Below are 14,468 nucleotides of genomic sequence, written 5' to 3' on the forward strand. Positions count from 1 at the left end.
CTCTCTCTCTCTCTCTCTCTCTCTCTCTCTCTCTCTCTCTCTCTCTCTCTCTCTCCGCTCTCTCTCTTCTGTCTGTCTCTCCTCTCTCTCTCTTCTCTCTCTCTCTCGCTCTCTCTCTGTCTGTCTGCTCTCTCTCTCTCTCTCTCTCCTCTCTCTCTCTCTCTCTCTCCTCTCTCTCTCTCTCTCTCTCTCTCTCTCTCTCTCTCTCTCTCTCTCTCTCTCTCTCTCTCTCGCTGCCGCAGTGTGTGACTGACGTCACAGTCCCGCCTCACTCAGGCACTTAAAGCGACATTCACAGTGAACGAATCTGCGGTCTCGCAACACAATGCTCCACTAAATTCTGACAGCAGACTAGCGAGTGAAACTTCGAGTCAGAAACCAAAGTGTTGCCAGCCTGAGTCAGGGCTTTGGGGCTCCAGAGAGAGAGAGATGGGGTCTAGAGTTTAAGAGGAGGAGGAATCAAACCAGCAGGATGTGGCTACAAAAGAAAGATCAGAAACATTTGGAAACTGGTTGACCTAAAAAAATGTGGTTAATTTCTGCAAAACTCTGGTTGAAATCAACAGATCCGGAAGCAAATGTGGAGAGGAATAAATGGACATCGTTTAGGCCGAGCCCCTTTTGCACGCTCAGGCTGTGTACTCCGCTGCTTAGTTGCTGCTTGAACTACAGAATTCCTCCAGCATTGTGTGTGTGTGCGTCGCTGTATTCCCAGCAACTGCAGAATCTCCTGTGTTTTATAACTGCATTTTACTTTGGCATATGATACACGTTGATATTGAGTATATTGTTTATGGGAGCCGCTTTCTGCATTAAAACAGCTGCAGATTTTTCTATACACACACGAAAAAAATGAGGTATGTATATTGAAACAGTGCCTGCAGAAATCTTTAATGGCAGTGTATTTAAAATTTCGCTTACTCTGAAGCACCGAACAAATGCGCAAGCGTCAGGGTTGATGACGTCCCCAAGTATCACGCATGCGCACAGTACACAGAAGGCCTTGCAAATACCGGGTGCAGCTAAGAGCGATTCTCTACTTTTTTAAATAAACAGCGACTGAGGGACGATTCCTGTGAAATCCGGACACCGTTACCCGCAATCCCTGGACTGTCCTGCTCAATCTCCTCTCTCTCAGCCCCACGATCCGTACACGGGCCCCGGGGAGCTTCCGGCTGATGAGGGAATGGGAACCGATGGATTCTCAGACAGAGCTGAGCTCCAGCTATCTAAATGCAAGGATTAGGAACTCGGAGAAAGGGAACAAAATCTTTTACATCAGCAGTTGAGAAGATCACCTTTGTTCTTTCCTCAATCACAAACAAGAGAACATCTGCAGATGCTGGAAATCCAAGCAACACAAATTGCTGGATGAACTTTTCCACAGATGCTGCCAGACCTGCTGAGTTCCTCCAGCATTTTGTGTGTGTTCTTGTTCTGGACTTTTCTACCGGTGAGAATATGTTTTGTCCCATTCTCTTTGGGTACATAATGATATCAAACACCTTTGTCCTGGGCAACAAGTAACTTTCACATCACAAATGTGCCGGACTCCAATGAGACAGACTGCTGCCCTTCACTTCATATTAATTGGCATTGCCATCACTGTAAGTCACTTGGGGGAGACTTCAGGGAAAATATTTATGTAGAATACAGAAACTGGTGATACCTGTGTGCATTGTTGGTGATGAAAAGTTGCTGGAGAATTTGCAAGTTGGAAGAAGTGGAGTTATATTTGGAAATCTGACTTTTTAAACATAATTTAGCAAGCAAACCACATATGGACAGTATGCAAAAGCTTTGTTGAGAAAATCCTTCATTTTCGGTTACAAGCCTGCTACATAGATTGTGTGAGAGTGCAGATGAACTGGACTGAACCCAGAGGAGATCAAAGTTCCTATTGACAGTGATTTGCTAGCTCATAAGATGAACACCTCTCTGTATAAAACTCACTGTGCACATTGTCACTGGCAACAAAATGCACAGTACAAGATTTATGTGCACACTGGTTATTCCAAATTAGAGGAGATATTAGAGGGAAGGAGGGGAGACATCCAGTGTCCCTGATGCCTTCACTGACAAGATGTACATCCAGTTGCAGCTTGTAACCCTGCACTTTAAGGTGTTGGAACTTGAGGCAGATGAATTCCACATCATCCGGCAGTTGGATGTGGTGATGGATGTGACATGAAGTGAGGTGAGTTGCACCTAAGGTGCAGGGCACAGGAAACTGTGTGAGAGTCAGGAAGGGGAATGCGGTTAAATGGTCATCATTGAATAATCTTGTGGCCATCCCCCACAACAACAGGTAGACCACTTTAGAAAGTGTTGTGGGGAGAATTAACTGGCAGAGGAAAATCAAAGGGGTGATAGGGGATTCGTTAGTTATGGGGACAGAACAAAAGGCGACTAATATCTTAGGCTTGCTAGATGTAGCGTGGTGTGGGGGGGCGATATGATTAAAATAAGTTGTAGGGGGAATGAGAGCCAGAATGACAGAACAGATAGTGGAGAGGGTGAATCGAATTGAATTGACTTTATTACATAAATACTTCATAAACATGAGAGGGAGAAAACTTTACATTACATCTCCTTCTAAATCTGCAATGTGTAATTTATAGTAATTTATAATAGATAGTTTGTACATAGACAGTCAATATAACATCGAAATGCAATTGTATCTGCACGAATTAATCAGTCTGATGGCCTGGTGGAAGATGACGTCCCAGGGCCTGTTGGTCCTTTTGCTGTGATACCGTTTCCTGGATGGTAGCAGCACGAACAGTTTGAGGTTGTGGTGAACTTGGTTCCCAATATCTTTTGGGCCCTTTTTACACAAGTGTCTGTGTAAATGTATTGAATGGCAGAAAGTTCAGAACTACGGATGCGCTGGGCTGTCCACACCACTCTCTGCAGGTTCCTGCGATTAAGGGAAGTACAGTTCCCATACCAGGCAGTGATGCAGCCAGTCAGGGTGCTCTCAATTGTTTCCCTGTAGAAAATTCCTAGGATTTCGCCCCATCCCGAACTTCTTCAGCCATCTGAGGTGGAAGAGATGCTGCTGTGCTCTTTTCACAACACAGCCGGTAGGTACAGACAACCTGAGATGCCTGGTGACGTTTACGCCGAGGAACTTAAAGCTGTTCACCTTCTCAACCGCAGATCCAATGATATCAGCCTGTCTCCATTCCTCCTGTCATCCACAATCAGCTCCTTTGTTTTGGTGACATTGCGGGAGAGTTTGTTTTCTTGACACCAGTCAGAATAATTGCTGGCAGAGTCAGCAATCAAATGGTTGAGCATGGTGCGATGAATGTGCTGAGCTGTGTATGTCACAATGCAAGAAGCCTCGTAAGAAAGCCAGATGAGCTCAGGACAGGGGATTGTGATATTGTAGCCATTATTGGGACTTGTTTACACCCAACAGTCTGAGGGATTTAGAGGAACAAATTTGTAGAGAGATCACAGACCATGCCAAGGAACAAAGGATAATTCAGTAAGTGATTTTAACTTTCCATATATTGACTGGGACTCCCATACTGTAAAAGGACTAGATGGAGTAAAGTTTGTCAAATGTGCCCTTAGTACGTAGAATTCCCGACGGAGAAGTGTGCAATAAGCTGTTAGGAAATGATCCAGGGCTGCTGACAGAATTTAGTAAACATCATACCATGAGATTCAAAGTAAAGATGGAAAAAGAGAGGTCTGGACCACGGGTTGAGATTCTAAATTGGAGAACAGTCAATTTTGATGGTATCAGAAAGGATCTGACAAGTGTGGTTTGGGACAGGCTGTTTCCTGGCAATGGAGTATTTTTAAGTGGGAGGCCTTCAGAAGTGAAATTTTGAGGATATAGAGCTTGCATGTGCCTGCCAAAGTAAAAGTTGAAAGGTGACTGGTCTAGGGAACCTTGATTTTCAAGAGAAATTGAAGCCCCGGATATTTCGTTCCTCTAAAAGCCTCAGACTGTTGGGTGCTACTGAGATCCATTAATGACTACAAATCACAATTCCACACACTGAGCTCATCTGACTTTTTTGTTGTCATCTTCTGTTAGGTTCTAAAAGCTTCCAAATAGTTTTTGCTCTTTTGTTTGCCCTCTGTTTGACTTTTATGTTGGCTCTGGCTTCTCATTCCAGCCACTGTTGTGTCCTCAATGTTTTCACTTCCTTGGGATATATTGATCACTCAGCTCTTGCTTGCATTTGCCCTATCTATACTCTCATGGTACTATATGCTTTTAACAAGTCGTCCGTCCAATGTATAATTTCTTTGTGTATGTTTGGAGCCTTTTTTAGGTGCATATGATGATGAGGGGCATTGATCGTGTGGATAACCAGAGGTTTTTTTCCCAGGGCTGAAATGGTTAACACGAGGGGGCATAGTTTTAAGGTGCTTGGAAATAGATACCGAGGCAATGTCAGGGGTAAGGTTTTTTTTTTACACAGATAGTGGTCGGTGCGTGGAATGTATGCCAGCAGTGGTTGACAAAGCAGATACAATGGGGTCTTTTAACAACCTCTTGGATAGGTACATGGAGCATAGAAAAATAGAGGGCTGTGCACGAGGGAAATTCTAGGCAGTTTCTAGAGTAGGTTACATGGTCGGCACAGGACTGTGGGCCAAAGAGCCTGTAATGTGCTGTAGATATCTCTGTTCTATGTGAAGGAGCAAAGCAACTTCGGTTATTCGCCGATCCTCTATTACCACCCCCATCACTAAAGGTGACTTAATTATCTCTGCTGGGGCCCCTACAATTTCTGCTCTTGCCTCCCACAGGGTCTGAGGGAGCTCCTGGCCATACCCTGGAGATTTATCCACCCTAATCTGCCTCAGGTTGGGAAACACCTCCTCTACTTTAGTGTGTATGGGGTCCACGATGTTAATGCTGCTTTTCCACACTTCCATTGACTTTGTATCCCATTTGCTGAGTAAACAGAGATGAAAGAAAATGAGGATCTCCCTCTCTGCTTTGTTTCCACACATGGATTGCCACGCTGGTCTTCCAGACGACCAACTTTCTCCCTTGCAATACTTTTGCTCTTAATCTATCACTAGAATCCCTGAGGATTATCCTTCATCTTTTCTGTGAGGGCAACCTCAGAATCAGAATCAGACTTTAATCGCCAAGTACCTGTACACATACAAGGAATTTACTTCCAGCAGATGTTGCCTCTCTGCTCATAACAATAATAATGATAAATATAAATGAAAATATAGATTATACATACAGGTAGTGCAACCCAAGTAATAGTTAGCCCACAGTTAGCTGGCAGTCAACTGTTCAGCAAAGTGACAGCAGTAAGGAAAAAACTTCTCCAGTGCTTATTAGTCTTAGTCTGGAGGGATCTGAAGTGCCTACCAGACGGAAGCAGTTCAAACAGTCCGTGCGCAGGATGGGAGGAGTCCTTTATGATGTTCCCCGCCCTCTTCTTCAACCTGGAAGAGTACAGGTCCACAATAGAAGGCAGGGAGGCTCCAATGATGCGCTCGGCATCTTCTTTTAGCCATCCTGATTTATTTCTTATAGCACAGAACACTAGAGGGGAATTCTAGGCAGATTCTAGAGAAAGTTACATGGCTGTCACAACATCTTAGGCTGAATGGCCTGGAATATGCTGTAGATTTCTATGTTGAACAGCCAATTAACTTCTCTTCCTTAACCTGTGCAGGGTCCATGATTTTAATGCGGCTTTTCCACACTCCCATAGAATCTTTGTCCATCTCCTGAGTAAGTAGAGATGAAAAATTATTTAAGATCTCCCCCATCTGCTTTGGTTCCACACATGGATTGCCATTCCGGTCTTCCAGAGGACCAACTTTGTGTCTTGAAATCCTTTTGCTCTTAATCTATCTCTAGAATCCCTGAGGATTATCCTTCATCTTTTCATTGACGGCAACCTCATGCCATCTTTTAGCCATCCTGATTTATCTTTTATGTGTTCTCTTGCATTTCTTATACTCCATAAGAAACTGCCTGTCGATCCCTGTTATGCAACTCCATTTTGTGCTTCACCAGGGTCTCAATATCTCTTGCAAACCAAAGTTCCCTACATTTTCTATCTTTACCTTTTATTCTGGCAAGGAGATACCTGCTTTGTACTTTCAAAATTTTGCTTTGAAGGCCTCTCATTTACCAGGCAAACCTTTGCCATAAGGCAGCCTGTCCCAATCCACAGTTGCCAGATTCTAGTGTTGATTCCGGGTGTTGATCATGTCCTGAACACATCCGCCTTTCCTCCGCTGCTCCTTGTATTGAAATATACAGGGCTCGGCATATTCACTGCACCATGCTGAACGTTTTCATTCCTGACTTTGAGGACTGAACAACATCTGTCTCCACAAACTCTCTCCACTATCTGTTCTGTTATTCAGGCTCCCATTCCCCCTGCAACTTTAGTTTAACCCTCCTTACCCCCACCTCCCACCATGCAGATCTATCACCCCTTTGGCTTTCCTCTCCCAGATAAATAAAAAGGAGATGCATACCAGGTACAGGCAGATAGGAACAACTGGAGTACTTATAAAATACAGGAAATTCAAGTGAACACATATGAAAGAAATAAAAGAAGGCATGAGGTTGCCCCAGCAGACAAGGTGAAGGAGAATCCTCAGGGATTCTGCAGATATGTTAAGAGCAAAAAGATTGCAAGGGAAAAAAATTAATCCTCTGCAGGATCAGAATGATAATCCATATGAGGAGACAAAATCGATGTGGGAGATTTTTTTTGCATCCATATTTACTCAGGAGATGGACACAGATTCTGTAGAAGTGAGGCAAAGCAGCATCAACTTCATGGACCCTGTACAGATTACAGAGGTGGAGGGGTTTGCTGTCTTCAGGTAAATTCGTGTGGATCAATCCCAGGGCCTGATAAGTTGTTCCCTAGGATCCTGCGGAGGACAAGTGCTAAAACTGTCTGGGCACAAGCACAGATATTTAAATAATCTTAAGTGGCAGGTGAGGTACTGGAGGATCGGAGGACAGCCGATATTGTTCTGCTGTTCAAGGAAGGCTCTAAAAATAAACTAAGAAATTGCACATTGGTGAGCTTGACATCAGTAGTGGGAAAGGTCTTGGAATGTTATGTGCAGGAACCCGATATATAAGTATTTGGATAGATGTGGACTGATTAAGGATAGACAGCATGCATGGTAGGTCATGTCTAACCAATCTTATAGAGTCTCTCGAGGAAGTTATCAGGGAAATGGATGAAGGCAAAGCAGCAGATGTTGTCCACATTAGCAAGGCACTTGACAAAGTCTCATATGGGAGGTTTGTCAAGAAGGTTCGGTCACTCACCGTTCAAGATGAGACAGTAAATTGGATGAGACACCGTCTTTGGGAGAAGCCAGAGTGTGGTAGCAGATGGTTGCCTCTCTGACTGGAGGCCTGTGACTAGTGGTAGCCACAGCAATCAGTGCTGGATCTGATGTTGTTTGTCATCTATATCAGTAATCTGGATGATAGTGTGGTTAACTGGATCATCAGGTTTGTGGATGACACCAAGATTGATGGTGTAGTGGACAGTGAGGAAGACTATCATGGCTTGCAGTGTGATTTGGACCAGCTGGGAAAATGGTTTGAGAAATGGAAAATGGAATTTAATGCAGACCAGTGTGAGTTGTTGCACTTTGGTATGACCTACCAAGGGAGGTCTTCCACATTTACTGGTTGGGCACGGAGGAGTGTTGTAGAAGAAAGGGACCTGGGAGTACAGGTCCTTAATTAACTGAAATTGGTATCACAGTCAGATAGAGACGGAAAAAAAGATTTCAGCCCAATGGCCTTCATGAACCAAAGTACTGACAACAATAGATGGATTTTATGTTCACTTGTAGAAGACATTGGTGAGGCCTAATTTAGAGTATTATGTGTAGTTTTGGTCACCTGCCTACAGGAAAGCTGTAAAAGAGGTTCAGAGAGTTCAGAGAAAATTCACAATAAAGTTGCCAGGTCTGGAGGACTTGGGTTATAAGGAAAGATTGAACAGGTCCAGACTTTATTCCTTGGAATGCAGAAGATTGAGGGGAGATTTGATTGTGATAGAGGGGCATAGATAGAGTAAATGCAAGCTGGCTTTCTCCACTGAGATTGGGTGGGACTACAACCAGAGGCTATGGGTTAAGGGTGAAAGGTGAAATATTATGTGGAACATGAGGGGAAACTTCTTCACACAGACAGTCATCTGGGTGTGGAATGAGCAGCCAGCACGACTGGTGCATGCGAGATCGATTTCAACATTTAAGAGGTTCATGTAGGTACCTGGATGGTAAGGGTATGGGATTGGGCAATTTAAATAGTTTGGCATAAACTAGATGGCCCAAAGTGCCTGTTTCTGTGTTGTAATTTTCTATGACTGACAAGAACCTGAAATAATACAAAAATTCACTCTAAATCCTTTTTAACAGACGTGCGGACCAACCATTCATCTCAGCAGGAATTTTTTATATGGTGTTAAAACTGTGGCATGTTAAGTTAATAATACATAAAAGAAAATCCCAGTTGCACGTCAAGAAAGACTATTTGTGTGAGACTGTTTCAGTTACTGTGGGGCCAGGCACCCATGCAGCTCAGCAGGAGGAGGGAATAATACCAATGGAGAGAGTCAAACTGAGCGAGGGTTCAAATTGGAGATGGCCAAAAGCTCCATTCTTATAGAGACAGGAAGAGCATCAGAGAATTGATGGTCATTCCAGATACCAGCACTCTGCCCAGTCAGGAGATGATATCTCTGTCCAGCTTGTTTTGAACCTCACTGTCACAGTGTGATACCAGATCAAACCTTGGCAACTCAAGTAATCTCATCTGAAATGTTGTCCTACACCCATTGATGGATTTTGCAAATCTTTTTACAGGTTAAAAACGAGAAGGAATTTGTCTCCTGGAAGCTCAAACATGACACGCCAGTTTTGCTGTCTCTGTCTAGATATTTAAGAAGTGGAGCAAGGGATTCAATCGACCATCCTTCCTGCTCAGACTGTGGGGACGGATTCACTCGGTTAACTGACCAACTGGCATGTCTGTCATTTTACACAGGAGAAAGGCCATTCACCTTCTCAGACAGAGGGAATGGATTCACTCGGTCATCTCAACTGAAGGTACATTAGCAAGTTCACACTGGGCAAGGCCACTCACCTGTTCTGTGGGTGAGAAAGGATTCAATCAGTTTTCCCACCTGTGGACACACCAGTCAGTTCACACCTGGCAGAAGCTGGTCATCTGCTGAATTTCTGGGAAAAAGATTCACTCAGTCATCTGACTTAATGGCTCACCAGCGAGTTCACATCAGGGAGCGGCCATTCACTTGCTCAGTCTGTGGGAAGAGATTCATTAAATCATCCCACCTGCTGAGTCATCAGCGAGTTCACACTGGGGAGAAGCCGTTCACCTGCTCAGAATGTGGGAAGAGATTCTCTGAGTTATCCAACCTACAGAATCATCAGCGAGTTCACACTGGGGAGAAGCCATTCACCTGCTCAGAATGTGGGAAGGGATTCACTCAGTCATCCCACCTGCAGAGACACCAGCGAGTTCACACTGGGGAGAAGCCGTTCACCTGCTCAGACTGTGGGAAGAGCTTCACTCACTTATGCAACCTACAGAATCATCAGCCAGTTCACACCGGGGAGAGGCCATTCACCTGCTCAGAATGTGGGAAGGGATTCACTCGGTCATCCCATCTGAAGGTTCATCAGCGAGTTCACACTGGGGAGAAGCCGTTCACCTGCTCAGTCTGTGGAAAGGGATTCACTGATTCATCCACCCGGCAGAAACATCAGCGAGTTCACACTGGGGAGAAGTCGTTCACCTGCTCAGAATGTGGGAAGGGATTCACGGATTCATCCTGCCTACTGGTACATCAGCGAGTTCACACTAGGGAGAAGCCGTTCACCTGCTCAGAATGTGGGAAGGGATTCACTCAGTCATCCAGCCTACTGATTCATCAGCGAGTTCACACTGGGGAGAGGCCCTTCACCTGCTCAGAATGTGGGAAGGGATTCACTCAGTCATCCCATCTGAAGGTTCATCAGCGAGTTCACACTGGGGAGAAGCCGTTCACCTGCTCAGTCTGTGGAAAGGGATTCACTGATTCATCCACCCGGCAGAAACATCAGCGAGTTCACACTGGGGAGAAGTCGTTCACCTGCTCAGAATGTGGGAAGGGATTCACGGATTCATCCTGCCTACTGGTACATCAGCGAGTTCACACTGGGGAGAAGCCATTCACATGCTCAGAATGTGGGAAGAGATTCACTCAATCTTCCACCCTACAGGCACACCAGCGAATTCACACTGGGGAGAAGCCATTCACTTGCTCAGTCTGTGGGAAACAATTCACTCTGTCATTCCAACTACTGAAACACCAGCGAGTTCACACAGGGGAACGGCCATTCGCCTGCTCAAAATGTGGGAAGAGATTCGCTGGATCATCCAACCTACAGAGACATCAGCGAGTTCACACTGGGGAGAAGCCGTTCACTTGCTCAGTCTGTGGGAAGGGATTCACTCAGTCATCCCAACTGCTGTCTCACCAGTCAGTTCACAATGGGGAGTGGCCATAGTTATGAATCCCTGGGTTTCGTTTGCTGCGGACTGTCATTTTAAGAGAGAGCGAGAGAGATTACGAAGGTGTATCAGTCTGACTTGCAGCTTGTTTACATCCCTTGCAGCTTGTTTCGTTTTAACCAAGGACACAGACAATCAGAGTCAGACAGAGACGAAGGAGGAAAAATGGAAGGATCGACACCTGGGAACTAGAGGCCAAATAGAGGTTTGGAACTTTCCTATGCCCACAAGGTCGGGTTAATTATCAATTCACCATACATCAAATTTGTAGTTGTCACCGTGTTTGATCCATAGGAGTGGATCTTATTTGGGGTGTCCTATGAAGACCACTGATGTGTTAACCGTTCCCTGGGTGTGGTGTGGTAATTCACTTGAAGACGATACCGCTTGTGACAAGTCACTTTCGGTGATAAATCTTATGAGGGTTTGGAATGACGACAAAATCGACAGCGACTGTTGTGTGGTTTTACCACCATGGAATCTGTGGAATTCAACATAATTGCCTTCTCTCAACATTTACCCTGGATTTCAAATATCTCTCTCATCACCTATTCTGTGGTTGAACTGAACTTTCATATTTTACCATCCCAAGACTCCAAGCCTTGTTTCCCCCGAGCTCAATAGTTTGGGAGTTTTATTTAAACACATATATACACATAACACTGTTAACTTTTGTTTATCTTGCTTAAGTTACTATATTACAAGTAGATTCGAATAAAGATAGTTTTAACATCAAAAACAGACTCCAGGTATAGTCTATTGCTGCTGGTTCATTTCTAAAACGTTATGATTCGTAACAAAATTGGGGCCTGCATCCAGTATATGAACAGATTTGGGTGCGTATTCATTAATTATCAATTTCATCCCTTTTCATTTATTGGTGTGTGGAAAATCAGCAGCAATGGATGCTGATAGATGTCTGGAAGCACCAACCTCTGAGGCATTAGAGGACGCCAGAAGGATTGAGTTGTTGAGCCTTGCTAGAAGGGTAAAACTTGCTAAGGTGAAATTGACAATGAGGAGGGCACAGATGCAGAGGATAACAGCTGAACATTATGAATTTGTTGGTGTTTTTAAAGTGGAGGAGTTGGAGGTGTTTCCTGAAAGTAAACCTAGTGAGCATGAGCTCCAGTACAAGTGAGAAAAATTAAACTGGAGGCTGCGGAAAGGCAGAGGCAGTTTGAGGCTAGAAAAGCAGAAAAAAACAGAGAAGAGGCAGAAAAATAGAGGGAGGAAACAGAAAAACAGAGGCTGTTTGAGCTGGAAAAGATAAAGAGGTTGCAGCAAAGGAGTCCAGCGTTTTTCTCTGGTGATAAATTTGAGGCCAGTTGGGAAGTTAAATTGGTCCCTCCATTTGACGAAGCAGAGATTGATAAATACTTTCAGCATTTTGAGAAGGTTGCTCAGAGTTTAAAGTGGCCAAAAGAGGTTTGGCCTATTCTCTTACAAAGTGTAATTAAGGGGAAGGCTCAGCAAGCCTATTCTGCTTTGACAGTTGATGAAGCAGCTGATTGTGACATAGTGAAACAGGCTGTGCTCAAAGCTACGAGTTTGTCCCAGAATCATACAGGCAAAAGTTTAGAAATTTGAGGAAATCCATGAACCAGACTTTTATGGAATTTGCTTATGAGAAGATTGTGTGTTTTGACCGCTGGTGCACATATAAAAATGTGAATGATGATTTTAGCAGCTTGAAAGAGTTGGCTTTAATTGAAGAACTCAAAAGGTGCGTCCCTGATGACATAAAGATATATTTAGATGAAAAGGATGCTGCCACTTTGCAGGAGTCTGGGAAACAGTTGAAGGAGAAATATTCTGGTCTTGCTTGTTACTATTGTAAGAAAGCTGGTCATGTGATGGCTGACTGTTCTGTCCTGAAGATGAAAAAGGAAAAGGAGGCAGTCCCAAATGCCCTTGGCCAGTATGTTGAAGCAGCTATCAACCCACTGGGTTCTGAACATTCTGTTGAGGTTCAGTTAAGGTCTGAGAGGTCTGACAGAGTTAAGAAGGGATCAGATCATTTTATGTCAGATGGGTTTGTATTAGTAAAGGAAGGGTCAACCCCGGTAACATTGAACATTTTTTGAGTTACTGGGGCTTCTCAGTCACTTATATCAGACAGTGTTCTAAAGTTTGGTGATGATTCTAAAACTGGTGAGGTAAGTCTTATTAAAGTCATTGGGGGCGACATGGTTTCCATGCCATTGCACAAGGTAACTTTACTGTCAGGGTTGGTTTCAGGACCTGTTAAGATCAGATTATGCTCCAGTTTACTGGTGGAAGATGTTAGTTTGCTCTTAGGGAATGAGCTGGCAGATGGTAAAGTTGTTCCTGCAGTGCAGTTAACAACTAACCCAACCACTGACGACCCACAGATGGATTTTAACATTTATCCTTCCTGCACAGGAACTCGAAGTATGGCTAAATTGTCTGCCGATGTAGACGAGCTTATAGCAGAACAGAACCAAGACCCTGAGATTGAAGCTTTAAAAGAAACAGCTCTCTCAGATGATGAGATAATGAAAGTCCCAGCAGGGTATTATTTCAAGGATGGTGTGTTAATGCGGAAGTGGAGGCCACCTGCTATACCAGCGAGTGAGGAATGGGTAATTGTTCACCAAGTTATAGTTCCTTAAGTTTACAGGGCTGAAATTTTAACTTTGGCCCACAGTATACCCTTAGGTGGCCATTTTGGAGTGAATAAAACAGTAAACAGGATTACGAAATAATTCTACTGGCCTAATCTGTGGAAAGATGTTATGAGCTTTTGCAGAACCTGTCACACTTGTCAAGTTGTGGCTAAACCTAATCAGGTCACACCAGTGCCCCACTGTGGTCTATACCTGCATTCGGTGAACCCTTTTCAAAATTTATAGTGGATTGTGTTGACCCATTGCCAAAGACTAAAGCTGGCCATCAATATCTGCTAACTATTATGTGTACTGCATCCGGATTCCCAGAGGCAATACCTCTCAGAAATGTTAAAGCTAAAACTGTGGCGAAGGCTCTTACCAAGTTTTCTACATTTTCTGGTTTGCCTAAAGAAATCCAGTCTGATCAAGGACGTGATTTTACATCTGGATTATTCCAGCAGGTAATTGATCAGCAGGGAGCTGAACAAATTGCAGCATCTGCATACCATCCAGAATCACAAGGGGCTTTAGAAAAAATTCATTCTACCCTCAAAACAATGATTATGACATTAAAATGTTGAAAATGGAAAAGACTGGGATGAAGGTATATAATTGTTTTTGTTTGCAGTAAGAGAGTCGGTACAGAGATCACTGGGCTTTTGAACTTGTATTTGGTCAGAGAGTGAGGGGACCTTTGACCTTGTTAAAGGAACAGTGGATTGATGGGGATGTACATGTTAACTTGTTAGACTATGTTTTGAAGTTCAGAAATAAACTACATCAAGCCTGTAGTCTATTGAGACAAAAGCTAAAGATTTCTCAAAACAAAATGAAGTGTTGGTTTGATAAGCGGGCTTGCAAAAGAAAATACCGGGTGGGGGATAAGGTGCTTACCTTCTCTCCAATGTTGACGAATCCACTTCAGGCGAAATTCAACAGACCGTATGAAATAGTCTCTCAAATTATTGATGTGAATTATGTTATTAAAACGCCCGACTGACATAAACTAACACAGTTGGTACACATAAATATGATAAAGCCTAATTTTGACAAGCAGGCACCGTCTGTGAGTGTTGTTGTCAAAACATATGAATCTGGTAACCCTGAGAATAAAACAATTGACTCATCTGAGACTTTTCGCAAGCCAAACATGGTCCCAGTTAGGCTAATGAACTCGGTTTTTCTGGAAAACATTGATAACAAGTTGGCTCATCTGCAGCAAAAGCAACAACAGCTGAAAGAATTAATTCTGAAGTTTAAGGATT

The 14,468-nt window shown here is 43.7% G+C and overlaps 1 protein-coding gene across 3 annotated transcripts; it reads left to right on the plus strand.

Annotated features, from left to right (window-relative positions):
- Positions 1 to 983: 983 nt before the first annotated feature.
- On the plus strand, positions 984 to 12,519 carry LOC132390226 (zinc finger protein 226-like). Of its 3 annotated transcripts, XM_059962834.1 has the most exons (3): positions 984 to 1,453; positions 2,999 to 3,086; positions 8,860 to 12,519. In XM_059962834.1, the coding sequence occupies exon 3, from the start codon at positions 9,268 to 9,270 to the stop codon at positions 10,564 to 10,566; it is 1,299 nt and encodes a 432-aa protein (XP_059818817.1). In that variant the 5' UTR covers positions 984 to 1,453; positions 2,999 to 3,086; positions 8,860 to 9,267; the 3' UTR covers positions 10,567 to 12,519. The 3 variants fall into 3 exon arrangements, with proteins under 3 accessions (XP_059818817.1, XP_059818814.1, XP_059818816.1); XM_059962831.1 differs by lacking the exon at positions 2,999 to 3,086 and having other exon boundaries at positions 984 to 1,607; XM_059962833.1 differs by lacking the exon at positions 2,999 to 3,086.
- Positions 12,520 to 14,468: the final 1,949 nt, after the last annotated feature.

Source organism: Hypanus sabinus, unplaced genomic scaffold (assembly GCF_030144855.1).
Source record: "Hypanus sabinus isolate sHypSab1 unplaced genomic scaffold, sHypSab1.hap1 scaffold_807, whole genome shotgun sequence".
NCBI classification, from domain to species: Eukaryota; Metazoa; Chordata; class Chondrichthyes; order Myliobatiformes; family Dasyatidae; genus Hypanus; species Hypanus sabinus.